At 64.0% G+C, this 27,998-nt stretch overlaps 1 protein-coding gene across 4 annotated transcripts; it reads left to right on the forward strand.

Annotated features, from left to right (window-relative positions):
• The first annotated feature begins 2,867 nt into the window (after nucleotides 1-2,867).
• On the forward strand, nucleotides 2,868-27,998 carry FCHO1 (FCH and mu domain containing endocytic adaptor 1). 4 transcript variants are annotated; one of them, XM_075123342.1, is made up of 30 exons: nucleotides 2,868-2,970; nucleotides 8,767-8,836; nucleotides 10,603-10,687; nucleotides 11,474-11,668; nucleotides 14,001-14,092; nucleotides 14,404-14,478; nucleotides 14,812-14,953; nucleotides 15,231-15,383; nucleotides 15,599-15,703; nucleotides 16,004-16,102; nucleotides 16,888-16,984; nucleotides 17,131-17,175; nucleotides 17,429-17,501; nucleotides 17,668-17,689; nucleotides 18,115-18,172; nucleotides 19,014-19,195; nucleotides 19,416-19,440; nucleotides 20,055-20,117; nucleotides 20,551-20,602; nucleotides 20,978-21,069; nucleotides 21,373-21,987; nucleotides 22,566-22,678; nucleotides 23,436-23,541; nucleotides 23,733-23,844; nucleotides 25,288-25,443; nucleotides 25,554-25,686; nucleotides 26,072-26,271; nucleotides 26,594-26,658; nucleotides 27,088-27,252; nucleotides 27,595-27,998. In XM_075123342.1, exons 3-30 carry the CDS (start codon nucleotides 10,661-10,663, stop codon nucleotides 27,615-27,617), a joined length of 3,285 nt encoding a protein of 1,094 aa, XP_074979443.1. In that variant the 5' UTR covers nucleotides 2,868-2,970; nucleotides 8,767-8,836; nucleotides 10,603-10,660; the 3' UTR covers nucleotides 27,618-27,998. The 4 variants fall into 4 exon arrangements, with proteins under 4 accessions (XP_074979443.1, XP_074979444.1, XP_048686886.2 ...); XM_048830930.2 differs by lacking the exon at nucleotides 2,868-2,970 and adding an exon at nucleotides 4,096-4,420; XM_075123343.1 differs by lacking the exon at nucleotides 11,474-11,668 and having other exon boundaries at nucleotides 27,595-27,997.

Genomic DNA, 27,998 nt, shown 5'->3' on the forward strand with positions numbered 1-27,998 from the left:
GGCAGAGCTGAGCCCAGTGTCTTGGTGGCCCACACGGATGTTAAAGAAGGGGTGGCAGCAACATTTGGGTGAACTCTGACCTCCCTGTGACCCCTCCAAAATGAACCAAGTCTTCACAAAGAAACCCCAAGACTTTCCCCGTTGCTCCTTAGCATTGGGATTGTCTGGAACAGGGGTTCTCAGACTTCTTTGCATGCAACCCCCTTCTGACAACAGAAATTACGACATGACCCCAGAAGGGGGCATGGAAGTCTGAGCCTGCCCGAGCCCTGATGCCCCAGTTCGGGGGACCCTGCTGCCTAGGGCAGGGGGTCCCAAAGTCTGAGCCCCACTGCCCTGCACCGGGGGGGGGCGGCAAAACCTGTGGTGTGGTGTCAGCCCTGGGTGGTGGGGCTCAGGCTTCAGCCCCAGGAAGTCTAACACCAGTTCTGGCAACCCCATTAAAACAGGGTCGCGACCCACAGTTTGAAGAACTGCTGGTCTGGAATGTGCAAGAGAAGCAGAACCACCTTGCTTCTGTGGGTGAAAATGGGCTCAGCAATTGGGAAGGGAAGAGGGGTCCATTTAAAAGGGTTTTAAAATGAGCTAGGGGGTTTTCCTGCTTCGGACTTTAAAAAAATAAATAAGTCCCACATCCCTCAAAGTAGCAAAGAATCCGGCATTGACAGCTTGTTTGAAAGAATGTTTTCCATAAGCCCACCCCATGGGCCAGCTCCTCAGTGTTGCTAACTCTCACAATTTGATGCGATATTGGGTGATTTCCTTAAAACTCCAGCTCCTGGAGTCAGGTGAATATGGGATTAGCTCAGCTTTCATTAAGAAGTAAATTCGCTGTGTTGTTGTAGACCTGTTGTTCCAGGATATGAAAGAGACAAGGTGGGTGAGGGAATATCTTCTATTGACTCACTTCTGTTGGTGAAAGAGAAGCTTTCAAGCTTGTACAGAGCTCTTCTTCAGGTCTGGAAGCTCTGTGGAGCTTGAAATCTTCTCTTTCACCCACACAAGTTGGTGCAATAAAAGATATTACCTCATCCACCTTGTCCTCACATTAAAAAATGAGTAAGTTTCTAACCCTTCTGCTTGCAGAGAAAAACTTGACCCTGAAGGCTCAGAAATCAGAAGGCAAAGAAGAAGACTCCAATGTGTCATGTTTTGATAAAATCTCATGATTTTAAAGTCACTGTCATGATTTTGGGGGTGTCTGACTCAGAGTTTTGCATGCTCAGGCCCGGCCATACAGAGCTCCTCTGTGGAAGAAGATCGGTGCAGAAATGTCTTTCAGTGACTTGGCTAACAGGAAACCCTGAAGCAATCGAGCAAGTCAAGGAGACCGGCTGGGTTTAGCATCGCTGTCATTTGGGTTACTGTACAGCCTAGGAGCTCCAGTCATGGACCAGAGCCCTGCTGGGCTAGGCACTGCACACTGTAAATACTTACATCAGGCCGTCCAGTGCAGCCTTCCTTTAGCTCTCCTCTGCTTCCCCTTTTGTGCTGAGGGGGTTTTCTGACTTGTTCCCTGTGGGGAAGTACCTGCAACTCCGCCAGAGACGAGCGGTTGTCCACTGGTTAGCACAGGAGCAAGGGGTCAGGCTTCCAAGCTGCTAGTTCTGACATGTGGTGGAAGTGGAGTCTAGGGCTTAGAACAGGGAGCTAGGAGTCAGGGTCCTGGATTCTAGTTCTGGCTCTGATGCTGCCTGGCTGCAAGGCAAGTTGCTGTCCTTCTACGTGCTTCACGTTGTCCCTATGTTCCCGGGGACAAGTCATGCCCCGAGCCTTGGTTAAGGAATGTGTTTATGTGAAGCCGGTTGAAAGGCACCACTCAGGGCAGGAGAATGAGCAGGGTTGCCCAGCTGTTAGTTGGACACGGAGACTGATGGCACGTCAGGGCACATCTGGCAGGCTAGTGAGCACATCCTCACCCCCCCCCCACCACCCCACCCCAGCAGCTGCTGAACAGTAAGTGATGGGCTCCAGCCTGAAAACAAACCTGTCCTGGTGTCAGCTGGAGCAGGGCTATGAGCTCACTTCAGGCTGCAGCCAGAGGATTGGAACGTACCAGCCAGTGTGAGCGCTGGCAGCACAGACAAAGGCCAGTCCAACCAGGACCGCCCTGATCCTGAATATCCTCGCAGGGGGGCCTGGCAGCGTGGTGAGGACACTAGACCCAGGCTGAAATGGGATACGATGGAGTCGGGGCATTATGCCCCAGTGCAGGTGTGTTACAACCAACACAAGGGATGCTGGGTTCAGGCTGAGGTGCATTCTAGGGTGAGGAGCTGTAGATACACTTTTAAGGGCATTGGCTTGTAGGGTGATTGGATCCACCCGGGGTTTAGGTATATTAGCTTCAGGGGCTTTATAGCCAGATCTTGGTGCATTAGAGGCTTAGGGGCATTAGAGGCCAATCAGGGTGCATGGTCGGTTTAGGGACATTAAATCCATGATTGCATTACTGCTGCCCAAGGCACCTACTTCATGCCCCTCCCCTCCCCGGCAGGTGCCCAGATCCAGGGTTTCAGGGTTTATTATTTATTCATTGTTTTTCCCCTGGGCCTGGCCCAGTGCAGGGCTTCTTTGTGCACAAGCAGAGGCCCCAGGTCCCTGACCCCAGCAGAGGAGCAGCCCACCTTCGGGGGGGCTGGAAGGGGGTGCCTCGGCGGCTCCCCCCTGGCAACATACAAAGCAGCGGGCTAAGGGGGGGGTGCGGGTGAGGGAAAAGGGGGCGCTGTCACTTTAAAGATGCAAATATCCAGCCAAGAGCAACATCCCCGCCGGCTGGGCCAATCAGGAGCCGCTCCTGTTTCCTTTTGTAACCACCCACCTGCCCACCCGCCAATCCCGACGGGGCCCCCGCGCGGGCCCCGCCCCCGCTCCAGCCCGGCCGGCTGCGGGGCGGGCTGGCGGCTGCAGCCCGAGCTGGGGCGCTGGGGCGGGCGGGTGCGGCTGCGCTCGCCGCCGGGGCTCGGAGAGGTGAGTGCGCCGTGCCCGGGCTGCTGCTCCGCCCCCCCCCCCCCCGAGGCCTCCCGCCGCCCGTGACCTGCCCTCGCCATGGGGAGCTGGGGGGCCAGCTGGGAGCTGCCGCTGCTCTGTGCGCCCCGCTCGCCCCACTGATCCCCCCCATACAGGGCCCCCCCCTCCCTTCTGCGAGCCGCCTGCGCTTCTTCCCCCCTCCCACCCCCCGGCCGCGGCCGATCCCGCGTGGGGTCCCCCTCTGTGGGCCTGGGGTGTGCACGGGGGTGACCTGCTGGTCTGAGAGCCCTGGCAGGGACTGGCCGCCCCGCAAACCTGCCCCTTCGGGCTGGGGGGCAGGTGCCCATCTGTCATAGGAAAGGGAGGGTAAAATGAAATCTGTGTGGGGCCACTTTCCTCTCCCCTCTCCGGCTGGTGTCAGTGGGCCCCCGCTCCAGTGGGGGCCAGATCCCTCCCCCCCCCCATCCCCTCGTTTGGTGACTGTGGGCCCCAGCCCCACTGAACACCATGATCACACCAGCTGAGGGTCTGGCCTGGAAAAATCCAATGTTTGTCATTGGCAGGCAAGGGCCCAGGGAGGGCGTGAGTTGAGCCAGGTGCTAGGAAGGTGAGATGGGGGGGCTCGTGTGTGTGTGTGGGGGGGGCTGGCAAGTGTGTAGCTTCGCTGGGAAGGCGCTTTTAATATTTTTGGCAGAGTCCCTGCAGCTGGGGGATTCGCTCCCTGCTCCTGAGCTGCCTGAGCCCAGCCACCTGCCTGAAATTTTCCAGCCCTGCAGGTTTGGGGCAGGTGTCTGTGCTCTCGGGTGAAGGCCATTGGATACGGGGACTCAGAAATGTGCTCCCCCCCCCGTCTGATTCTTGCAGTGGACTTGGATTTCTCCTCCCGCGCTATGGGGGTGTGGAAGGATTTTAGTGTGTGTGTGCGTGGGGGGGGGTTCTTTAACCCCAGCCTTACTTGGCGTGCACGCAGGCTGTGATCCCCATGTCGGGTGAGCGGTTGCCCCTCAGCTGGCTTCAGACGGGTGCAAGATGCCAGCAGGTTTCTGCCTGTCGGGGAAGGGTGGGGGCGGGGGGAGAGAACGCCTTCCCAAGCAGTTGTCTCTGTTGAAGCTTGAACGATGGGGAGGCTGTCAGGTTGTCTCCGCGGCTTGTGTGTGGGAGAGGCAGACCCGAAAGCGCGCGCCAGCTTGCTAAGTGTTCTTCAGAGGCGCTGTTTAAACGTTCTGTTTCTCTTTCATCTGCCACGCACATGGAAGCACGCGCCGTTTGAGACCTCTGACGTGGGGCGACAGGGAGTGCTCACTGGATGTGGCTTGTGGGCGGCCGCTGGGAGCGTTGCAGGGTTGGGTTGTGTGCTGCATGCCCTCCGGAGCAAAGGGGCTCATGGGCGGCCGGAGCTCTCCTGGCCAGGGCATGGATCCTCTCCTTTGAATGAAGGGCTGACGCTCAGGTGGGTGGAAACATTTCGGGGGGGGGGGGGGAGCGGCTGTGTATGTTGGCATCTGGCCTGGGATGACCCACGGTTTCCTTGACCTGTTGCCTATGGAGCAAGTGGGCGGTGGGTCCTTTGAGGTCCATCGTGGCCCCCCTGCCCCTCCTGAGATGCGTCCGCAGTGACCTTCTTGCATTTTCATTCACTGGGATGCTCGGGTTGTCTGGGCCTTGTGCCCTTGGTCATCTCGGTTGGTGAGGATCCTCTGAGAGTCCGTGACTGGATCCTGGGAAGCACCGTTGCGGGGCTGGTGCTTCAGGCTGGCGGGGCTGGCTGTGTGTTCCCTGCCCCTCTCTGATGAGGTCCAACAATGTTGCTGCTCATCTCCCATTCTGGCTCCCACCTGCTCTGGTGCTGATCCGAGCCGGGTTTGAACCTGGGATCTTCAGCCTAGACCTGGGTGAGCCAAAGGGGTAAGGCCATTAGCTGGTAGCAGTAGTAGAGTGTTATCCTCCATGCACAGGCCACTAGAAGGCAGCATATTGCCCACTTTGCAAGCATGGCACATGCTGAGTGGGAAATGCTGCCATGTCTTGCTCTAGTCCTACGCTGGCAGGGTAGGACAGGGTTGGCACGCAGTGGCTCCCAGACCGGGCCATCCATGGTAGCTAAGGGAGGGCCCGTTTACCTCCTCCTGCCTCCTTAAACCTAGGTGTTAGATCTGCTGAGAGCTCGAGAGCCCTGCTTCCCCTCGGCAGAGCTTCCAGGCCAGTTCTGAAACCCAGCACCTTGAGCCGTAAAGCTCCTAGCTTGGGACTGTCGATGGGAAGGGTTGAAAGCCTTGTGGGCCGCTTTGTTCCAGCCTATCCAGAGTTCCCCCGCCCCAGAGGGCGGGCGAGGGTAGTGGGAAAGAGCTCGCTCTGCCGCTGAGAGCTTGGCTCGGCGATGGGGCATGTTCTCCTGTTGCAGCTTCTCCCTGTTTGCGCCTGGATCTGAGCCGGGGAAAACCTGCTATGCCAGTGACTGAAGGAAGCTGACTGGCAATATCGGAGCTAGAGCCCTGGCAGGCCTTGTGCCCTGGCATTTGGGGGGGGGCGGGGCGGGCAGGGCAGGGCCAAGCACTGACTGGGGGTGGGGGAGCTTCTTGATGGAAATTTGCTGTGGTACCAGTTGCCCGGGGAGGTTTGGCAGCTGCTCCAGGAAGGGGGTGAGATTGGGGCCTGGCGTGCTCATTTCCTGCGTCCACGCGGGAGGCGCTGGCAGTGCCAGGCTGCTGAGACGACCGCTTGTTGTTTGTCTCTGTGTTAATCTGCTCCAGCGCAGTGCCCGGTTCCTGCCAAGCCCAGTGCCCCGCAGGCCCAGCCCTGCGCATCTTCCTCTTGCGTCTTATTCAGGCCTTGCCCAGAGTGGCAGCTTGGCCTGGAATGACCCCGTGGAGCGGTGCACCGTCTGTTGCTAGCTGGGAGAGCTGAATTCCTTCCCCCCCTCGGTCCCCCCCCGTCCCCCCGGGGCTGAGCTGCACAGCTGGGCGCTGGGTTCCAGGAGACGTCTCCCCGTGGCTGCAACATCTGAAGATCTGTTTGGTCGGTTTGACTGGGGCGCCTGGCAAATCAAAGGCAGGCGTGTGCTCGTGTGCCTAGGGCAGGGGCCTAGGGATCGCGGGAGCTGGGGGTTGGAACGCCTGTGCCCTAGAGATGAGGGCATGCATGGGTGTGGGAGGACTCCTGGGTTATGACTCCGGGATGGCCTGGCAAGCAAGGTGCCGCTCCCCCCGTCTCTGCCCCCTCCTCCACTGCTGGGGCAGGGGGACCGGGGAGCCCTCCAGCCAGCACCCTGCCCCACCATCCTCTCGCCCTCTGCTCACGGCTTATCCTAGGATGTGGGACTGTGCTGGACGCTCGTGGAGGGAAGGCTGCTGGAGCAGCCCTAGCTGGGGAGAAAGGACCCAGGCATCCAATTCCCCTGCCAGGTGCACACAATGAGCCTGATGGCACAAGACCCTCCCTGCGAGCTTCCGTTTCCAATGGGAGGGGTAACTCAGGGCCTTCACCCCCTCTGTCCCTCCCCCCCAAAAACTGGGCCAAGTACCCTCGAGAAGGTACAAGTACCTTGAACCAAGTACCCTGCCCTAGAAGTTGCTGGGGCATACAGGGGGGCCAGGCCTTGGGTGAGCAGGGGGGCAGCGTTCGGGGTGGGGGCCTGGTACTGAGAAGGGTGGGGAGGCGGCTGGAGGGGGGTATCCCCATGTTTAAGGCAGGCTCTGTGCTCCCTGCCCTGCTCTGCCTGGGTTGAAGTTAATGTTTAAACCCCAGCCCCTGATGTCCCCTGGCCGGGGCAGACGCATCTGGGTTTGGGGACTTCTGTCCGCAGGCCTTGCTGCTCCCTGGGGTCCAGCGCTGCTAGACCCGATCAGGCTGCGCCCCCGCCCCGCCCCCCAGGTTTGCTTTGTTCCTTGCGCTCTGGGCCTTTTCCATCTTCTGTGCGTTAATTTTAGTGCTTGTGAAATGGAGAGATTGGCAGCGGAGGTGGGTGTTGTGCAAGCTTCTCTCTGCGGCAGTTCGAACATACCCCCCCCCCGCCTCTGCTGATGCCCCTCAGTCCTGACCCACAGCCCCCTGCCCTCCCAGCCCAGCGCCCTCCGTGGGCTGGCCTTGTTCCTCTCCCTAAATGCTGTGCTGACTCCAGCAGGGTGTGACCCCCGCTCCAGGGTGCATTTATGCCCCCTGCAGGTCAGAACCTGGCAGTGTGAGTCTGGCACCAGCCCTGGGGCACCCCAGAGGAGTCACAAGGCAGCAAGGGCCTCTCGATCCCTCTGGCTCCCTTCCGTGCTTCCAGGTGACCAGCGTCTGCTGGGCCTGTGCTGGTGGAGACGGTACCGGTGCCGACAGGTGCCCATCACCACATGGGTGCTGTACCATGGCATGAGCCAGGCCTTGCCAACCTCTGTGGGCAGTGTGCATAGAAGAACTCAGCTTGCCTGGCAGGGTGGGGGCAGGGGCATTGTGAGATCTGATCCTGGGGTCTTATGGCTGAGATGCAGAGCTCCAGGATGCAGCCTGCGTTGACCTGGTGAGAGTCTACCCTGGGGAGCTTCCGTCCCTTCTGCAGCTCCATCCGGGGGCTGTGTCCATCCCAGCCTGCCGTGGGGGTTCCCTGCTCTTTGGTGTGTGCCACGTTGCTGGGTGCAATTAAACAGCTGCCATGTTCCGTCCCAGAGGTGGCTGCATTTCACCGATAAGCAGGGATCACGTTGGCCGAGGCGCGGGGGAAAGAGGAGGGACTATAGAAATATGAACCCTTTTGTTGGCAGAGTGCCCTCCAGGCTGGGAAAGGGAGCAGACTCCGACCTCCCCCCTCCCCTTCTGCCAACAATTGGAGCAGATTCTTGCCGCCCCTGAGACGCCAAAGCCCATCAGAGAAGAGGGCTGGTGGCGTCGTCCCCTCTGCCTGGCGAGGGGCCGTGCAGGGGATGCCATGGGTGCATCAGGGAATCTCTGTGGTCCGTCTAGGATAGTCTGGCTGCAAAGCCCCTTCCTCATTCGGTGTAAGGGGGTGCCCAGCTGGCGTCCCAGCAATGGGGACGAGGGCCCCTGCTTTGATTGCTTCCTAGCATTGGCGGAGGAGTCCCCAGCTTCCTTCCCCTGCCAGGCAGGTGCCCCCTGTTGATTCCTGAGCCCACAGGCCGGGCAGGGCAGCAGGACTGATCGATTTCCACGCTGGGTCATTGCTCCCAAAGTGGATTCCGCTCCGCTCCCATCTGGGTCCCCCTCCCTGCTCCTGTGCCCAGCCCCATGTCTGCATGTGTGAGGCTGCCGTGGAAAGACAGGGCTAGCAGGGACGGGAAGCGCCATCTCACCGGGTTTCTCTGGTAGAGCAGACGGTGGTGGTGGGGGTGTGAGCCTTCAGTGCCTGGGGGTGAGTATGACTAGGCCGGAGGCAGTGGGGTGTGGTGGGTAGAGCATTGGCCGGGGACTCAGGAGCTCTGAGTTCTATTCCCGGCTCTGCTGTTTGACCTCAGGCAAGTCGCTTTCCCTTTCTGTGCCTCAGTTTCCCCTAACTGTTTCCTCAGTTTCTCCTCCTTTAGAAAGTGCCCTGGGCCCTGGGGATGGGAGGTGGTAAGTGTGCAGAGCAGCCCCACATGAGTGGGAGGGGCAGATGTAGCTTGGCGGGGGGGCTGGTTAGGAAATGGCCCGAGTTGAGACCTGCCCATTCATGTCATGCACCAGAGGAGCGGGGGTGCCAGGCCGGGCCAGGGGTGGGCGGAGGCAGCAGGTGTTGGTTCTGCTTAACTGGCTGGTGGCCCCCCCGGGCTCCCACAGCGGAAGTGGTGCTGTGCTAACTTCTGGTTTCTCTCTCTCTCTCAGCTGCGCTGGGTCCCCCAGGAGGACAGAGCTGAGGATGAACCAGTGGGGACCGTGCGCCCATCAGTGCTGGGTGAGTCTGGTGGCCCTGGGGGGCCCACGGGGGCTGGCCCTGCTGCAGATGGGGCCAGGGCTCAGCACCACGGCAAGAACTGAGCAGCTTGGCCCCAACCCCAAGGCCTGAAAGAGAGAAGGAAAAAACTGAGCATGCAAAGATTTTCTAGTTTCCTGTTTTTCTCTCCTGCACGGAGGGGGAGGGGGAGTGGTAGGGGTAGGCTGGGAGGAGAGCTCGGGGGGCTGTGAACGAGCCCAGGGGCTGGGGATGCCCCCATGGACCGCGGTGCTGTGCTGGGAACTAGAGACCCCAGGCTCACCTCACGGCACTGTGGAAGCAGGTGATGCAGGGGGTGGTTACAGGCCAGCCAGGTGCGCCCCCACCCTGGGCTAGAGAACTAGGGACCCGGTAGGCTGTGAGGGTCTCTACAAAGTCATGCTTGTGCCTCGCCTTGCTATATGGCCCAGGGATCCCCTCTGAGCTGGGGGCTCAGCAATCTGGCAGCGGCAGCTGGGAGCCAAGACTCCTGGGTTCTCTACCCCAGCGCTGAGAAGGGAGTAGGATTTAGTGGCGAGGATGGGGGAGGGAGGATTGGGACTCGGGACTCCTGATTTCTGACTAGCTCCGCAACCTTGGGCAACTCCCCGCCCCATGCCTCGGTTTCCCCATGGGGAAGGTGGCCCAGGCGTTAGGTGGTTTGGTGAGCGCGCTGGGACGCTGCGGGCAGAGGTGCTGGGGGCGCAAGGCAGAGCCTCATTCATTATTCAGCCGTGTATCCGGTGTCAGCCCCAGCCCTCATCCTGGCTGCATTCCTCAAGCGTCCAATCCCTGGGTTCTCGCCGTGACATTTAGCACCTGCTCACTGCCTGGCGCTGATCAGCCCTCCTTGCTGGCTTGTGCCGGTGCCGAGGGAGGCTCCCTGTGTGGTGGGGACGCGCGGCCAGGGTCCAAAACCTCCTCGGGTTTGGAGATAGCCACCCTGCACACGCCACCCGATGCGCCGGGGTGTCTGGGCGGCAGGGCCAGCCCTTTCGAGGAGTGTGAGGACAGGGCGGCACACCGGGCTCCAGCGAGTGTGGGATATAAAGAACAGCCCGTTTCCATGGATACGGCAGCACGGGGTCTGCGAGCTGATTAGGTTTTAAAAGAAACATGCACCCTGTTCCAAAGTGCTTCGCCCCCGTTAGACCCTGGCTCTGCCCCCGAGCACCACACGGGCGCGGCTTTTCCCCACTAGCCTGCGGGGAGGGAAGGGAGGCTGGCCGGTTCTGCGTTGAGTGGGGAAACTGAGGCACTGGGCTGCACTGACTCATGCAGGGAGTCGGTGGCAGAATCAGGGGTGGAACCCAGGAGTCCCGAGTCCTAGTCTGCAGGCTGTCCTTGTGAGAGGCTCTGTGCCTTGGGGGTGGGGAAAGCAAGGCACCGGAAGAATTAACCATTACAAGTCTGGTAGATCTAGGACTAGAAATCAAGAGTCTGGAGTCCCAGCTCCCTCCAGCTCTAACCACTAGATCCCATTTCCTCCTAGAGCTGGAAATAGAATCCAGGAGTCCTGACACCCCGCTTGCCTTGCTCTAACCTCTCAAGCATGTTCCCACCCTTGGAGGATTATGTATCACACCTATTCCCCGGTGTCCCCATGGGCCTGTCCCCTTGTTGTCTTGTTAAGCAGCTCTTCCCCCCGCCACCCCCGAGCAGAGATCTCTCCGTCCTGCGGTGCTCCCTGTGGGGCGTGACGGGAAGAAACCTGCCTCTGCACCACCTGATCTCTATGTTTGCTCCAGAGGCCGGAGAGCTGAGCTGCAGGATCCGGAAGGGAGCGTCGTCCCGCCCAGCTCCAAGATGTCCTGTTTTGGGGAGCATTTCTGGGTAAGTGTCTCCTTTGAGGGTATGGGGGGGGGCTCTGAGCTGTGGGGTTCAAATGGAGCTGGGTTGTTCCTTAGCATCCTTGGAGAGATGGGTCCTGTCCATAAACCCCAGAGCTGGGCCCTGACTGCGGCATGTGGGTCTGCGTTGGGGTATGCGCCTGGCCCGAACACTGTAATGCCCTGCTCTGGCTGGGGTGGGGCTGGCTTAGGAGGCTGGTGGACATGAGCTCTGGAGTCTAATTCCCATTACACAGCTGGGAAACTGAGGCAGTAATTTGCCTGAGGTCCCGCAGCAGATTGGTGGCAATGCTGGGAAGAGAACCCAGGAGTCCAGACTCCCCTTGCACCCGACTCTGTCTCGCGCTCCTGTCTCCTAGGCCGCGCTGCCCCTCCGCCAGTTGGAAATGTGGGCCTGACTGTCCTTGCTGCAAACTGGCTTTGAACTGGGACTGCCCCCTGTGGGGTGGCAGGACGGATGTGGCCCAGGGGACTGAGTGCAGATCTGGGAGCCAGAGAACGTAGGCTGTCCCTGGTGCAGAGCTGCGGGGAGGGGCTCCCCGAATGATTAGGCTGTGCTGGCCATGGGTCTGCTGGCCCGGAGTTCCCCGGCTTGGGTGGCTGTGACCATCTGGTGCATTGTAACACCCTGGCTGGGCTTCCCCTCGCCCATCTGTGCCCACTCTGCCAAAAGGGGGAATTTCCAGGCTCTGTGCTCTCTGCTCTGGGGATGTCGGGGGGGGGTTCTTTCCTCCAGCTGTGGGAAGTTAGGGGCTCTCCACCTCTGCAGCTCGCTGCTGGGAAGGGAAACAGCCCCGGGAGGACTGCGGAGCTGCCGAAATACCTTGGTGATGGATGCACATTGCGCGGGGAGATCCGAGCCCCGCCGCTGCCCTGCAGGCAGTCCCCGGCTGGCCCTGGAGGCCTGGCTGCGCTGGGGAGATTTCTAGCCGGCGGGAGCCGTGATGGGGGAGACCTGCGCCAGGTACAGGGGCAAGGAGCCCATTAGACTCTGGGCGGGGGGTAGATGTGGAGATTGCACAGATCTGGGAGCCTGGAGACGGGCTATGAGGCCACTGGTCCTCCTCCGTGTGGACTGCTCTGCTGTGACTAGCTGGGGGGCATTTGCCTGGCCAGAGAGTGGCATGCCTGGTATGGCCGCAGGGCACACGCCAGCTGCTGTCCAGCCCCACTGGGATGGGAGGGGGGCATCCCCCCTCCCTGTGCATTTGGGGGTGAGCCGTGAGCAGGTATGGGTCACTTCCATCTCTCGGGGTCTGGGCTGGGTGGGCCTGGCTTGGGCGCGAGCCGACACCTGCCCACTGCCTGGTCTGAGCGCGCCCAGCCTGGTGCCGCCTGCCTGCAGCCGTGCCTTGCGCAGCGCCCGGGAAGTGTGTGGGGGGGTGTCTCCGTTCTTTCCCCCCAAAATGATGCCCCCCCCTTGCGTTCCTCCAACCAGATCCAGTTTATAAGCAGGAGGGCAAAGTCGTAGCTAGGCAACCCCATCGTCCGTAGCAACGGGACCCGTGCACTGCTCTCTCCTTGCTGCCCCAATGGCTCTGCCAGGTGGCTTTCTTAAAGCGACAGCGCACCCTTACCCTCCCCCACCCCCACCTGGAATCTCCAGAGGCAGAGGTGTGGGGTAGGGGGCTGCCAAAGACCTGGGGACTGGATCTGGGCCATGCCGACCGCAGCCCACCTCGGAAAGGCCGCGGGGTGGACAGTATGCTCCAGGGCTGGGCCTAGAACCCAGGAGTTCTGCCTGCCATGCACAGTGCTCTGTGCTGGGGCGCACATGGGTCCTGGTGGTGCAGGGAAATTGCCAGGGGGCTGCCAGAGTGAACTGCCCCCCCCATCATTCCCCTTTGGGTTCAGCCCCAACCACCAATGACAGAGCTGGCCGCTCCCTGCCCCCCTCTCCTTGCACGTGGGCCTGGGAGCTAAGGATGCCTGGGGTCAAAGGCTGCCCCTCCCACCTTGCACAGTCACTTCCCTGCCCTGTGCCTCAGTTTCCCCATGGCTGTAACACGGGGCTAGTGATGCTGACTTGGGAGGTAGTGGGGTTGTGAGCCTTCATTAACTGCTGCATCTCCTTTACCCTCCTGCCCCACACCTCTGCCCCGGCTGTCACACCCCACTTCTTACCTGGCGGGGAGAGGGGTCAGATTTCCCCTGGGCCACCCCCCCTGACGTCCGGCGCTAGGCCACCCCCCCCTGACCACCCCCCCGGGCCACCCTCCCTGATGTCCAGCCTGTCTCCCCAGCAGCTGTGGCTGCTGCTTCATGGGGTGCTGGGTGTGGGGCGGGAACGGGCTGTCCACAGGCACTTGTGAGCTCACCCACGGGGTGCCCACAGCCCCCCTTGGTAACCAGCCCAGGATGTGAGGGGCTGGTGTGTTCAAGTGGCATTGCCCACCCATCGCCCTTCTCCTCTGCTGCAGGATGTGGGGTCCCCCCAACCAATGGGCATTTCATACCCATCTCCAGCACAGAGCTGGGGAGCACCACCACCCGGGCCTCTGCCCTCCCTGCCCAGCCCTGGCTGTGGTGCCCGCTGCCTGGCCGGGGGAGGCTCCAGGAGGAGCTGAGGTAGTGGGAAGGTGCATCTGTACCACCCCCATCCCAGAGCGTGAGTGGGAGCCCTCCCAGCTGCCTGCCCATGGCTGGCACCACATGCCTGTTGGAGCTTGGCACCGAGCAAGTTCCCGTCAGCCCCTCTCCCTGCACGGCCCTGCCCGGACTCCTGCTTTTCTACACAGTGGGTGTGGCTGGCACCGCCCCCCACCCCCCGCATTGGGGGGTCACTAATGAGCCTGCGGCCATGTGGCTGGGTTGTTTACAAGAAGGCCAGAGTGGGGGGGGCTGACTTGGGGGAAGGGTTGAAATAGTCCAGGGGGATCCTAGAGCTGGGGGAGAGCAGCCCCACAGCACCCCGTGCTCCTGGAGCGAGTGCTGGGGAGGGCTGGCAAATGCCATCCTGCCACCTTTCCCCCCACGGCCGCTGCTCTGCGCTAGTGGCCACTGGGGCTCCCTGGCAAATGCTGAGCCGGGGGGTGGGCAGAGTTCAGGCCTGGCTGGGTTTCCCTGCCACCATGGGGCAGGGAGAGCTGGGGCTGTGGATTGGGCAGGGAAGGCAATGGGCAGTGACTGTGGGGGACCCCCGGCCCGTGGGGTCCTGTCTGGCCTGTAGGCAGAGCCAGGGACCCCAGATGCCCCTTCCCCCGAAGCCCACTCGAGAGCGCCCAGGGATAGGGGCAGGATCTGGGCCCGGCGGCGCTCTGCTCCCTTCACCCTCTGCTCTCTGCCACCCGCTGCAGGGAGAGAAGAACCAGGGCTTTGACGTGCTGTACCACAACGTGAAGCATGGGCAGGTCTCCACCAAGGAGCTGGCCGACTTTGTCCGCGAGAGGTAGGGCCAGGGGTGCGGGAGGGGTGCCTGGGCCCTGGCAGTGCGGTGCTTCCCGCCCCTAGGGGGGCGCTGGTATTGCCCCGGCTCCGGGCCAGTGGGGAGCTGGTGCTCGGGGCAATGCAGTCCTGTGCCCCAGGAGTGGAGCTGAGCCCTGCCAGGGCCCTGGGGCTGTCTCTGCTGTTCCCTGGTGTGTCGCAGGGCAGCGCCCACCCCCACCATGTGCTGTCCCCACCACGCGCTGCCCCCCGGGCGCTGCCCGTTCGCTCCCCTCATGCTCCCTCCCCCCCCTCTCTCTCTCTCTCTGCTTCCAGGGCCACCGTGGAGGAGACCTATGGCAAGTCCATGGCCAAGTTGGCCAAGATGGCCACCAATGGCACGCAGCTCGGGTGAGCGGGGCAGAGCGCGGGGGGCCGGGCCTGCGTGTCTGAGCCCTGTCGCTGTGTGAACCTCCTGCTGCTGGAAGGCCCTCCCTCCAGCCGCATGGGCCTTGCAGAGATGAGAGGGCTCCCCTGTCTCTTCCAATGCCCCCATCTGCTCCACAATCCTGGCAGGGGGGCGTTCCTTTGGACCCACTCAGCGCTGGCCACTGGGGAGTGCCCATGGGACCGGAGGCTTCCCACTGCCCACAGACCCAGTTGCCCATCCCAGGTGGTGCGAGGTCCCGGGCGGGGGTAAGGGCGGGGGGCCTGCTCTCAGCGCCTGCGTCTCGGCCCCGGCAGGACTTTTGCGCCGCTCTGGGAGGTGTTCCGGGTCTCCTCCGACAAGCTGGCACTCTGCCACCTGGAGCTGGTGAAGAAGCTGCACGACCTGCTCAAGGAGATCGCCCGCTACGGGGAGGAGCAGGGCAAGGTGCACAAGAAGGTACACGCCGCCCCGTCCCGGGTACAATCCCACCCCTTACGCCCGGGGCTGCTGTCAGCGTGGCTCCCTGGGTGCCATGGGCTAGGGGCAGGGGGTGGCTGCACCTGGCTCTCGCTGGGCCAGGCGCCCCTCGCCTGGCAGGCTGAGATGCCAAGGGCTGAATGGGCCCAGAAAGCCAAATTCCCTGCTTCCCACCAAGGAGCATCCCTGGGGCATTTAGGTTGGGGGGGGGAGTTCCCCTCCTCCCCATCTCCAGGCCCCTCTCTTGTCCCACCAGTCCAAGGAGGAGGTGTCGGGGACCCTGGAGGCCATCCAGCTGCTGCAGGGTGTCGCCCAGCTGGTGCCCAAGTCCAAGGAGAATTATCACAGCAAGTGCTTGGAGGCCGAGCGCCTGCGCCGGGAGGGAACCAACCAGAAGGAGATTGACAAGGTACTGGGGGTGGGCGGCTGGCGGTGTGGGGGGGAGAAGGGGGCTGTGGCCCATCACCCGGGGGTCTGACCGGCATGGGAGGGGCTGGGGTGATGGGGGCAGGCAGTGCCCCGTTGATGAGTGGGGACTGCCCCGATGCCCGCTCCCCATGGCAGGGCAGAGCAGCTGAGCCCTTGCTCCCAGCTCCCACCCCCCTTCTGTCCTGCCCCTGCCAGGCCGAGCGGAAGTCGAAGAAGGCGGCTGAGGCCCTGCGCCACGCAGTGGAGAAGTACAACATGGCCCGGGCAGACTTTGAGCAGAGGATGCTGGACTCGGCCGTGGTAAGTGGGGAGGTGGGCGCAGAGGCAAGGACGCATGGGGGGAGGTGGGCATTGGGGGGGTCGGGAGGCTGTGGGGGGCAAGGGGCAGCCACGGGAGGGTGTGAGGGCAGAGGGAATCTGCCTCGAATCTCATTCAGGGTAGTGTGGGGCGGTGTGGGCTGGTGATGGGGCTGGGAGGGGGGCACCATACTGCAGGGGTCCAGCTGGGCTGGGGGGGGCGTGAGAGAGATGCCGCTGGGAACTCCACCCTCTGCACAGACCCCCCTCATCTAACTGCTCCACCCCCACCCCCCCCGGCAGCGGTTCCAGGAGCTGGAGGAGACCCACCTGCACCACATGAAGGGGCTGATCAGCTCCTACTCGCACTCCGTGGAGGACACGCATGTGCAGATCGGACAGGTGCGCACCCCGGGGTGTGTGTGTTCGGTGGGGGTGGGCTGTGGAGAAGGGGGGCGGGGGCGTGTGCTAGGGCGGGGGGCGGGTGAGCTGTGGGGGGGGCGGGGGCGTGCGCTTGTGGGGGGGGCGGGTGAGCTGTGGAGCGGGGGGCGGGGGCGTGCGCTGGGTTGGGGGGGCGGGTGAGCTGTGGAGAGGGGGGCGGGGGCGTGCGCGGGGGCGGGTGGGCTGTGGAGAGGGGGGCGGGGGCGTGCGTGGGGGCGGGGGGGGCGAGGCGTGCGCGGGGGCGGGTGGGCTGTGGAGAGGGCGGGTGGGGGCATGTGCTAGGGCGGGGGGCGGGTGAGCTGAGGAGAGGGGGGCGGGGCGTGCGCTGGGGCGGGTGAGCTGTGGAGAGGGGGGCGGGGGCGTGCGCTGGGGCGGGTGGGCTGTGGAGAGGGGGTGGGGGCGTGTGCTAGGGCGGGGGGCGGGTGAGCTGTGGAGAGGGGGGCGGGGCGTGCGCTGGGGCAGGTGAGCTGTGGAGAGGGGGGCGGGGCGTGCGCTGGGGCAGGTGAGCTGTGGAGAGGGGGGCGGGGCGTGCGCTGGGGCGGGTGAGCTGTGGAGAGGGGGGCGGGGGCGTGCGCTGGGGCATCAGGTGTTAGGGGGTAGAGGAGAGGGCAGCTGTAACCCCCACAATCTCATCCTGCCCGAAGGAGACGCTGCTGGGGGTGGGGAGCGAATGGGGGAGGGGGCCCTGGGCAGTCACCAGCGAGATGAGTGCCGCAGTCTGAGCTCTTCCTCCCTCCCGCCCCCAGGTGCACGAGGAATTCAAGCAGAACGTGGAGAATATCGGCATCGAGATGCTGCTGCAGAGATTTGCCGAGAGCAAGGGCACCGGGCGCGAGAGGCCGGGTGAGGGCACGCGAGGGAGGGGCTTGCTCTTGCACGGGGCTGAGGGGCGGGGCTTGCTCTTGCACACGTTGCACGGGGCCTGGGGCAGGTGGGGTGGGCGTGGGCATCTCTGCCAGGCTGACCCCTGCCCTGCTCTCTGTTGGCAGGGGTGCTGGATTTCGACGAGTGCAGAATGGTCCCAGCACAGGAAGGCAAGTACGTCTCTGCAGCTGGCAGCCCCGCGGGTGCTGGGGCATCGCCTGGGAGGAGGCGGCCATGGGGGCAGGGGAGCCGGGACATTGGGATCATCCCTGGGCTCTGGGCGGGCGGCGGAAGTGATGCCTGTGGGGAGGAGCTGGGAGCACCTGGGGCCCAGCTGTCCCGGCTTGGGGGGCTGAGCCGTCTCCGGGGGGAAGAGGGGCTGGATCTGCACCAGGAGCCGCTCACCCGCTCTGTCCCCCGCAGGGCCCAAGAGGAGCCTCAGCAAAGCCTTCCGCATCCCCGGGCTGAGCCGGAGAGACCGAGAGCGAGACACTGTGTGAGCTCCCCCCGGCCCCTACTGCTCCTCTTCCCCTCCTGCCCCCCTTATCCATCCTCCCTACCCTGCATCTCCCCCACCTCCGGCCCATCCATCCTCCCTGCCCTGCTGGGCTTCTCCGGGCAGTTCCAGGGGCTTTGATTCTCTCTCTCTCTTCCCCCCCTAGGGAGTCCCCGGACACTGACTTGGTGAGTAGCTGCCCTGGGTCACGTGCTGCCAGCTGGGGGGATGTAGCGGGTGGATCCGGCCACGTTCCTTCCTTCGCTGGCACCTGCCCATGGTGCTGCCAGACTCGCTAGGGCCCAGCAGCTCTCGGTAATGGGGGGCTGGGCGGTGTCCACCTGGGGCGGTGTCCACCTGGGGGGGGAGGAGACCCCTTCCCCAGGGGTTCTGCAGCGCTGAAATCACACGTTCCCGACCTGCAGCTCCCTGCTGTCCCAGCCCTGGGCTCCCCCCAGCTTGGCCGGCGCCCCTCAATCCTGACCCGCAGGCCCGGTAGATGCCCCTAGGATTGAATGGGTGATGGAGGAGGGTCCCTCCTGGGCAGGGTGGGGCGTTAAAACGGGCCCCCTTTGCAGCAGCCCCTCCCCCCTACTGCGTTCTCCCCCCGCAGACCTGCCCGGATGTGGACGAGGAGGGATTCACTGTACGGCCTGACATCAACCAGAGCAGTATCCTTGGGCTGACTGGCGGGGCGAGTGCCAGGATGGGGCCCAGCTGGGGGTGGGAGGGGCTGGCGGGCTCAGCCCCTGGTCCCCTGCCCAGACAGTTCCTCTCCTGCCTGGCGGCGCCCGGGTCCATGTCCTGGGGTGGGGGGCAAAGGTGCTGGGCATCCAGCCCCCCTGCTTGGCTGTACTAACACGCCAGGGCAGGAACTCGGTTTCCAAACCCCCTGTGCCGGGGGAACCAGGCTGGGCTCAGACCTGCTGGCCCTGGAACCCAGCAGGGCCTGGGCTGAGCCTGAGAGATGTAGGCTCGGATCAGGGGAGAGCTCCCCTGGTTTTGTGGCAGGGAACCCCGGCCTAGCAGGACTCTCCCCTACAGATCCACACCTGGCATTGGCCCTGTGAGCGAGGGGCACGTGGCGTTGCCCAAACTGGCACTGGGAGTCCTTATTGGCACTCAAGACCCCAGCTGGGATCCGGGCCCATTGGGTCGGGTGCTGCCCCGAACAACTTGTGGCCTGATTAGACCCAGATCCCGCTTCACAGATGGGGGAAGCTGCAGCCCAGTGCTGCAGGGACCTGCCCAGGGACCCCGGGGGGGGGTTGGGGGTGGAGCCGGGAACAGAACCTGGGTCTCTGGGGGACCCAGCCCAGCCTGGCTGATGATTCAGGGCTGATGGAGGGGGAACCAGTTAGGCTGGGCAAGGGTTTGGTGCCAGGCCAGGACTCCTGGGTTCAATGCAGTGAACTGGGGTGGAGGCGACACCTAGTGGGCGGCCAGGAGAATGGCAGGCAGGGGCCCAGCGCCACTCCGGTCTGGGGGCTTTTCCCTTGAACCCCGGCTCAGGCTCGGGCGGGACCCACGGCTGCTCGTCCAGCGACTCGGACTACGAGGACGAGGACGAGCCCCGCAAGTTCTACGTCCGCATCAAGCCCCTGCAATCCTGCGACACCGCCGGCAGCAGCCAGGCCGCTGTGGAGCAGCTCAAGGCGACGGTGGGGAACCTCCCCCTGCCCCCCAGCACCGGGGTGAGAGCTGGGGGCTGAGCCGGGGGAAGCAGGGGACCTCTGGGGTGCAGTGGCATGGGACCAGGCTGGTGGCTGGGAGGGAGCAGTGGTGGGGCTGGGGGGGAGTGGAGGGGGTGGCTGTGGGTCTGGGAGGGGAGGGGTGGCCATGGGGCTGGGGGCTGCAGGGCTGGGCTGCTAACTGCCACCCTGGTGATCCCTCCTCCCCCTTGTTCTCTCGCAGGGCACGGTGAAGAGACAGTCCTGCAGTAAGTGTGGCTGAGCTGTTCCCCCCCCCCCCCCCCCCCCGCCCCGTGCTCCCCTCCTCGGCTCTGAAGCAGAGGATTCTATAGGGGTGGACAGGGGAGATGCCAAACCCGAGTTGGGTGGGGTGGGGTGGGGGGAGATTGTTGTGGGTACAATGGGCCATGCAGCAGGGGAGGTCCACGCAGGGCGCCTGTGGCCCCCCCCACCTGTCTGGGGAGATGGGTGCCAATCCTGTCCTGGCAGCGCCCCCCAGAGGCTGGCTCTGCACCCCGGCCCTCTGGAGAGTTCTGAGCTGTCCTTTGCCCAGAGCGGTTTCTGATTGGTGGTCTTAATTTTTTGAGGGCCCAGCCAGATCTCCCTCCTCCTAGCTCTGGGTGCCCTGGATAACGGGGGGCTGCACCTTCCCCATGACCCCAGCACCGTTCAGCCCCTAGTGACTCTCCCATCTGGATACAAGAGCACGGGCCCCGCTGCAGGGGGCGCTGGCAGGCACCGTGACCCCCTCCCGGCCAGCCTTCTGAAGAGGGGGGGGTTATTTCTCATTTTGCTGTGTCGGGAGCTGTCCAGGTTCCAGTCCCGGGGCCCCAGTGATGCCCTCCGTGTGGTTATTCCCCAGGGCACTTACCAGTAGCGACGACCATCACGGTGGATGTGGGCTCTGTCAGGGCCCTGGGTACAGGTGAGGCCGTGACTGGAGACTGTGGGGGGGAGAGGGGGGCAAGGAGGGAAACGTGGTGCTTTGCAAATCCCGCCCCTGTGGCCACAGGCCCCGCCCTAGTGTGCTAGAGTAGCTGGATGGTTCTTTCAAAAGGCTTGGCAGTGACGTGGTTAATACTGAGATCAAGGTGACCATCGGTAGGGGTCAGAATTAACGCCCATGCAAGAGGCCTCGGGGCAGCACCCCGTCCCAGGTCCTGTTGGTTCAGCCTCTCTGCAGACTCAGGCAGGCAGCCTCAGAAGCTTTCACTGGCCTAAGGGGAGTTGGTGGGGCTGACTGTGTGATGGGTGGGGGCTGTGGCCAGTTGCTGGGGGGGTGGTTGCGGGAGGGGTGCGGTGGCTCTGGGTGCTGACTGGGGGCTAGGTCCTGGCTCAGATCGTCTCCTTTCCTGCAGGTGACGAGTCTGGGAAGCTGCAGCCCCCCCACCCTGCTGTATGGACTCCCAGGTACCGGGGTACCCTTGGCATGGGCAGTGAGGGCTTATGGGGAGGGATGGATGTTGGGGTCTTTGTATGATGTGCCTGCTCTCCAGAGCACCAGCGCCCGGCTGCTGGGGCGGTTTTGGGACTGCATGGTCAGCTCATGGTGGGGGCCTCCCATCCTCGATACACCAGGCCTTCCCAGGCCCTTCCTGTGCTGGAGCCCCACGGGGCTGCAACAGGTCCCCTTTGCAGCAGGGCCCACCCAGCCTGGCCTTCCCCACAGCTAGCGCTGCCAGCGCCCCAGATGTCTCGGGCAGACACCCTGGGGCACAGGATGGGGCAGGAGTAACAGTGTGCATGGGGCCCCACTGATCTCTCCCTCCTTTGGTCTGTCCCCAGCTGCGCAGGGAAGCCCTGGCCGGATGTAGCCCCTTCTGCAGCCCTGTTCGGGCCCCCCCTGGAGTCGGCCTTCGAAGCGGAGGATTTCCCAGGTAAGCGTGGTCTGCCAGTGCCTGCCTCACAGGAGGGGAAACTGAGGCACAGCGGGGCAGGGACATCTCGCAGTGTGTGAGACAGAGCTGGGAATAGGATCAGGACTCCTGGGTTCTGTGCTCTGGCTTCAGCTCGGAGCCAGGGCTCCCCCCCGCTGGCTTTTCTGGGCATTGCAGCCCCTGTGCTGAGCTCCGCAAAGCTGCTCTTTGCCCCTGCCCTCGCTGGCTCCCTCCGGTGGCGCGGGGCAGCAGGCGGCTCTGCACTGGCGGATCTGTGACAGGAAGGTCACCCTGTCTCCACAGCCTCCCGAGCCTGCGGTCTGGGCTCCAGCCCGTCTCCCTTCTCCTCCTCGTCTCCAGAGAATGTGGAAGACTCGGGGCTGGACTCCCCCTCGCATCCCCCCACGGGCCCCTCGCCGGACTCCAGACCCTGGACGCCCCAGAGCCCCCTCGCCAGACGGCCTGCCAAGGGCTCCCCGAGGCTACAGGAGGAGCGGGGCGCCCTGCCCCCCACGACGGCTGCCTTGGAGGAGCAGAGCGCCTGGCTGCCCCCGCCCGCCAGCCCCACGGGGTGGCCCCGGGACACCCCCTGCTTTGCCGCCTTCGGCTCCGAGCCCAGCGGGGAGAACTCAGGGGCGGGGTCTCGGCACGATTCCCGCTGCCCCAGTGCCACGGCACCTTCGCCCGACCCCTCCGGGGACCCCCAGGCCTCGGTGGCCAGGCCTCCCAGTCCTGTCTTGGACCAGGCCCTGCAGCCCTGCAAGCATGGGGCCTGCCCCCCCTCCAACACCTCGTCCTCTCCGGTGCCCCCCAGCTGCAGGGAGCCCTCCGGCCCCTCCCCGTGGACTCCCCAGGGGCCCAGTCCCAGGCTGACAAACAGCAGCACTCCGGCCATTCCTGAGCTCCGGGCTGAGCCTGGTGAGTACGGTCCGGGGGGCTGTGAAAGGACCTGCCTCTCAGCTCCCTGCTTCCCAGAGCACGAGAGTGGGGTACCTCCCCCCCCCCAACTGCTCTTCTGGTGGCCCTCAATTCAGCCCTGCAGATCCCCGAAATCCCCCCTGCTATCCCAGCTCTGGGCTCCCCCCAGCTCTGCCGGTGCCCCTCGATCCCACCCCACAGCCCCTGAAATCCCCCCTGCTATCCCAGCTCTGGGCTCCCCCCCAGCTCTGCTGGTGCCCCTCAGTCCTGACCAACGGCAGCCCCACTATTCTCACTCCAGGTCTCTCAGGCACTGGCCAATCTGACCCGCCTGGCGCTCTTAGTGAGGAGGAAACGTGTCTGTTTAGGTGCCAGGCTGAGTCACTTTCCCGCGTGACCCAGCTCTGGTTCCTGAGCTCCTGGACCGACCCCTCTGAGCACCTGGCCCCGGCACGCGGCTGGGGGGCACTCCTGCCCCTGCGTCCCCACCCCACAGACAGCTCCCATGTGCCTCCCCTCCCCCCGCTCCCAATGCCATGGGACGGACCCTGACCCACCCCTGCCTTGTGCTTCTGCAGATCCTCCCCCTGCGCCCGCCCCACCCAGCGCCGCCCCCAAGGTGGCCCCCCCGCGGCGCTCCAGGACGAAGAGGCCCTCGAAGGGGCAGGCCGCCTGCAGCCACGGTGACCTGGTGGGTGGCGCTGCGCTGTGCTGGCTGGGAGCCAGGGTGTGTGTGGAGGGATGGGGAAACCGAGGCACGGAGTGAGTAAGTCACTTGTTGTCCAGGGAGTCTGGCAGAGCTGGGGTTTGAACCCCAATCACCTGGGATCTGGCGTCGCTGACCCTTAGTGGGGGCTGGGGAGCGGATCCGCAAGTCGGCCCCGAGCTGGAGGTGAAGTGAAACAGACGGGAGCCTGAGGAATTTTTCAACTTTGTAGAGGCGGATTCAGGCTAAAGGCTCCTTCCCCCACCCTGCGGGGTTTGTCTGCGTCTCAAGGGAAAAACCAGCCATGACCAACCTCGAGGGGTCTCCAGGGTGGCTGATCTCCGGCCGTCGCTGAAATCCCGGAGCAGATGCTAGCGCACAGACCCCCTGGGGTGGCTGGTTTATGCTGCCTGGCGGGGGGGCATATGCTTTCCTGGGGAGTCTAATGGTTAGCGGTGGGGCTGGCGCTCCTGGGTCCAGGAGGGAAGTGAGGTTTGGTAGGTAGCAGGAGACTGGGACCCATTTCCAGCTCAGTCCTGACCCACTGGATGGCCCTGGGCAAGTCCGTGTCTCATCCCGTGCCTCAGTTTCCCCACCGGTACAATGGGGCTAATGATCCTGCTCCCATTTGCAAAGTGCTTTGGGATCCCAGGCCCTTGGATTCTCCCATCCCCTCCTTGCCCTGCCACTGGGTTAACCCATCCCTGGCCTGGACCGTCATGTACTGCCCTTGGTTTTGCAGTCCCGCTCCCTGAGCCCCTCTCCCCTGTGGAATTCGGGCCCTTCCCACTCGGCTCCGCCCAGCCTGGGTGAGCGCAGTTTCTTCACGGTCTTCCAGCCGGCTCTGGGTACGTACCCCGGGGGTCGCGCGGGCCAGGTGGGAGGGTAGGGGACCGGCCCCGAGCATCGGGGTGGGGGTAGGGGGTGAACCTGTGGATAGAAAGGAGGGGGCCCAAGCCGGGGGAGGGAAGGGGGAGCTATGGGCTGGGATTGAGCGGAGGCTCCGTACCTGACCCTACCTCCCCATCCGCCCTCCCAGGGCTCTCCCGAGGCCCCAGCCCTGTGGTGCTGGGATCCCAGGATGCGCTTCCTGTGGCAACTGCCTTCACTGAGTACATCCATGCCTACTTCAAGGGCCAGGACCCCAACAGGTAAGGTGGGGGATTGGGGCCCAGCCTCGTTTACAGCCTGGGCTCCCTGAACCCAGGCACTGTTGGGCCCAGCCTAGGGATGCCCTGGTTATGGGGAGGGAAAGAGAGACAGCTTGGAGGGGTGCCAGGGCTAGATATCTGCCCCCAAATCTCATGGGGCACTGGGGAGGGGAGGACAGGGACTGGATCCCTCACTCCCTGCCCCTTCCCACAATCCCACTGGGCACTCGGGGGGTGGCTCTCCCATCTCTTTCCCCCGCCACGCTCCACCATGGTGCCAAGCTCAGGGCAGACCGTTGGGAAGCAGGGCTTTCCCCCGCACTGGCTGGGATTCCTTGCTTCGATTTCACCAGCTCACGGAGTCCCAGCCTGTCCCCTGGGGTGCCCTGCTCTGTCTCGCCACCCAGGTGAGATGGTCCCTCCTGCCAAAAATCACAACAATAGGCTGGTTCCTCCCAGCCCCAAAGGACTAATCACTCGCCCTAGGCCAGTTGCACCTGAGATCTGGCACCGAACCTTAGCCAGTGTGATCCTAGATCTAAAGATTCATTAACTAGGAAAAGGAAATTGGCGAGCTATTGACAAGGGTAAAGCAGGCAACAGAGATGCATTCAAACCAGTTCCAGTCTGGCTTCCAAAAGTAATGGAAGCTTCTATGATAAACAAGCTCTGTGTCTCCTTTGGGGCTAACCCAGGCCAAACCCTGGAGATCTTCTGCCTAGCAATCCTTCCCTCCTCCCCCCCCTCCCCCCAAGCCCAAGCAGCATAAAAGATCATGTTCCTCCTCGTTAAGGCTTTCAATTCCTTCCCAGCCTTGGGCTTCGACTGCAGGGACTCACGGGCAAGTCTCCTGCCGTGGTGGGGGGAGCCCCGGCGAAGTCTTGTTCTCCGATGTCCCATGCTGGTTGGTCTGGTGCGGGTGGGTGGGTGGGCGCGGACCCCTCTTGTGGGAGGCTGGTATCTCACATGTGGCACTGGTTATCTCCTGGCTGGTGCTTCGCAGTGATAGAGCAAACACGTGGGACCCGGCTGCTTATAACCCTAATCCCCCCCCCCCCGTGGCCCCACCAACACGCTGAGCCCGGCCAGGTCCAGCCCTGGATCTGTCAGGGTTCAGGGGAGACGTAGGGGCCTTGGCATGAGCTGGGACCTGGTCTGCTGGCGTCACCCCCCCCCCCCATGGGGGTGACTGGATCTCCCATCCCCCTGCCTTCCCCCCAAGCCCCAGGGAATTGAGGGAATGGGGTGGGGGGAAAGATGGGAGATCTGGCCACCCCAGTGCCCTGGGGGATTGTGGGAACTGGGAGATCCCCTCCCTCCATTCCCACAATCCCCCGGAGGGGGTGGTGGGGCTGGACTCCCGTAGGCTGTGGGGGGTTGGGCTCTCCTCGCCCATTGCTGGGGGTGGGGGGGGCTCTGAGTTAATGCCTGGCTCCCCCGCAGCTGTCTGGTGAAGATCACGGGCGAGCTCACCATGTCCTTCCCCGCCGGCATTGTCCACGTCTTCAGTGGGAGCCCAGCCCCGCCTGTCCTGAGCTTCCGCCTGCTCAACACGGCGCTCGTCGAGCAGTTTCTGCCCAGTGCTGAGCTGCTGTACAGGTACCGGGGTGGGGCCGGCTCGGCCACGGAGCTGGGGGGGCCACGGGGGCTTTGCTGGGGCTCTGCGGCTGCATCCCAGCCGGTCTGACCCACCCCTTTCCCACCCGCAGTGACCCGTCCCAGAGCGACCCCAGCACCAAGGACTTCTGGCTCAACATGCCGGCGCTGACCGGGCACCTGCAGAAGCAGGCGGAGCAGGCCCCGGCCGCCTCCTACTACAACGTGGCCCTTCTCAAATACCAGGTGAGGTGCCAGCAGGGAAGTCCTGCCCGCTCGGGATCCCCTTATCGCCAGGCGGTGCGGTCAGGACTCCTGGGTTCTCTCCGTGGCTCTGGGAGGGGAGTGGGGCCTAGTGGGTTAGAGCAGGGGGTGGCTGGGAGCCAGGGTTTCTGGGTTCTACCCCAGGCTCTGGGAGGGGAGTGGGGTCTATTGGCTTAGAAAGTGCCCGGGGGGGGCAGAGAGGGAGGCTGGGAGCCAGGACTCCTGGGTTCTCTCAGGGCGGCGGAGTCTAGGGTGGGCTGGGAGCCAGGACTCCTGGGTTTTGCTCCGGGGGGAGCAGAAGCTGTTCCCAGCCCCCCACTGTTGCCGGGGCGCCGGCCCCTCAAGCCGCTCTCTGCTCCCCTGGCAGTTCTCCAAGCTGGGCCCGAGCGCGGCCCCCCTGCAGCTGGCCGTGCACTGGGACTGCACCACGGCCGCCACCCAGGTCAGCGTGGAGTACGGGTACAATGCCGGTGCCATGGCCGCGCCCAGGCCCCTCGCCAACGTCCAGGTGCTGCTGCCCGTGGAGGAGCCGGTCGCCAACGTGCGGCTGCAGCCTGCGGCCAGCTGGTGAGAGCTGGGGTGGGGGCGGCGGCTCAGGCCTGGGGGAGGAGTTGGGGAGGGGGCAGGAGGCAGCTGGGAGTCCCGAGGGGGGGAAGGATGGGGGGGCAGGAGGCTGGGAGCCCCGGCGCTGGGGGAAGAGGGAGGGGGAAGGGGGGGACAAGAGGCAGCTGGGGGCTATGGGGGGAGGAGGGACGGGGTGCAGGAGGCAGCTGGGAGTCCTGTGCGGGCGGGGGAGATCAGGTAATGGCTGGACCTGTGTGCGCCCCCAGCCCTCGCCTGGTGGGGTGACTCCCCCCCCCCCCCCCCCCGGGTCTCTCTCGCCCTGCAGGAACCTGGAGGAGAAGCGTCTGTTGTGGAGGCTGCTGGATGTTCCTGGGGCCCCGGATCGTAGCGGTGAGAGCTCTCAGTGCCCCTGCCGGGTTGTGTGTGTGGGGGGGGGTGGCTGTCGGGGGGAGGGCTGAGCCTCCCTCCCTCTGATGTTGGGGCAGCCAGGGGCTGCGTGTGAGCTGCAAACCCATGGCCCTTGGCCCCTATGCCCACTGGCCACAGTGGCTCCTGGGGGGGGCTGTAGGGGGCTGCTAGCCGGGTACGGTACCTCCTGCTGGCCTGTTGCCAGCTCCTGGTTCTGAACAGGGTTTGCTGGGTGAGCTAAGGGGAAGGGGGCGGGTGGTTCTTCGCAGCTGTCCCTCCTGGCACCCCCAACTCCAGGGTGTGTCAGCCCCTCGTGGCTCAGTGCTCTGGAGTCTGTTCTCCCCCCGGGTGGGCAGGGTCTGAACCCTCAGTGAGATCCTGAGCCCCGTCTGTCTCCACATTGGTCCCCAGGCTGCGGCCACCTCTCCGCCAGCTGGGAGCCCCTCTACGGCCCCAGCAAACCCAGCCCCGTGGCGGCCCAGTTCACCAGCGAGGGCAGCACCCTGTCGGGCGTGGAGGTGGAGCTGGCGGGCAGCGGGTACAGGATGTCGCTGGTGAAGAAGAGATTCGCCACAGGTAACCGCAGGAGCTGGGCACATCACTGGTGGTGGTGGGTGGGGTGGGGGGGACACTTCCACCTGATTGCACATGGAGAACTCCTCCCACTCCTGTCCATCACCATGCCTCAGTTTCCCCTCTCATCCTTTGTTTAGATTGGAAGCTCTTTTTGGAGCCAGGGCCTGGCACGATGCGGCCTGATCTGGGGTGGGATTGGTAATAAGCCGTACTAACAAAGGGATCCCAGGGAGGGGAATATGATCAGAGCACAGGGGAGTGGAGGAGGCTGGGTAGGCGGGGGGCCTATACCGGGAGTCTCCAGTGTCTGTCTCCGCCTCTCATGGTTATGTTTCCTCCTAGGCATTTATCTGGCTGGCTCCTGATCGGCTGCGCTCGTCCCCCTTGTTCATTCCTGGTTTTAAAGCCCCAGCGGACGTTGGCTCATTCAGTCGTTTGCTGCCCCTGGGGGTTTCTCTGCTGTTGGATTTTTAAACACTGGAACTGGAGGGAGGGGAGTGGGGGTCCGGCCCCTGGCCCGTGACACTGGCCCCCACAGGTGGGAGGGGCAATGCTGCTGGGATCATGCTGGGCTGGGGGTTTGGCCCCTGGACGGGCCGAGCAGCTCAGAATTGCACTGGACAGAGAACAGCCCTGCTCCCCGTTAGCCTAACTCCTCCTGCACCGGCCCAGCTGGGGGCCCCCTGCTCATGGAACAGACCATTCCACTCTCCCAGCTGCTGTACGGGGGTGGGGGGAGGAGGGGA

The sequence above is a fragment of the Caretta caretta genome, chromosome 25 (genome assembly GCF_965140235.1).
Source record: "Caretta caretta isolate rCarCar2 chromosome 25, rCarCar1.hap1, whole genome shotgun sequence".
Lineage (NCBI taxonomy): Eukaryota > Metazoa > Chordata > Testudines > Cheloniidae > Caretta > Caretta caretta.

Coding starts and splice junctions, on each gene's coding strand:
- FCHO1 (XM_075123342.1), top strand. CDS start 10,661: ATGTCCTGTTTTGGGGAGCATTTCTGG. Junction 11,669..14,000: donor ATGGGGGAGACCTGCGCCAG/GTACAGGGGCAA, acceptor CACCCGCTGCAG/GGAGAGAAGAACCAGGGCTT. Junction 22,679..23,435: donor CCTGCAGCCACGGTGACCTG/GTGGGTGGCGCT, acceptor TTGGTTTTGCAG/TCCCGCTCCCTGAGCCCCTC.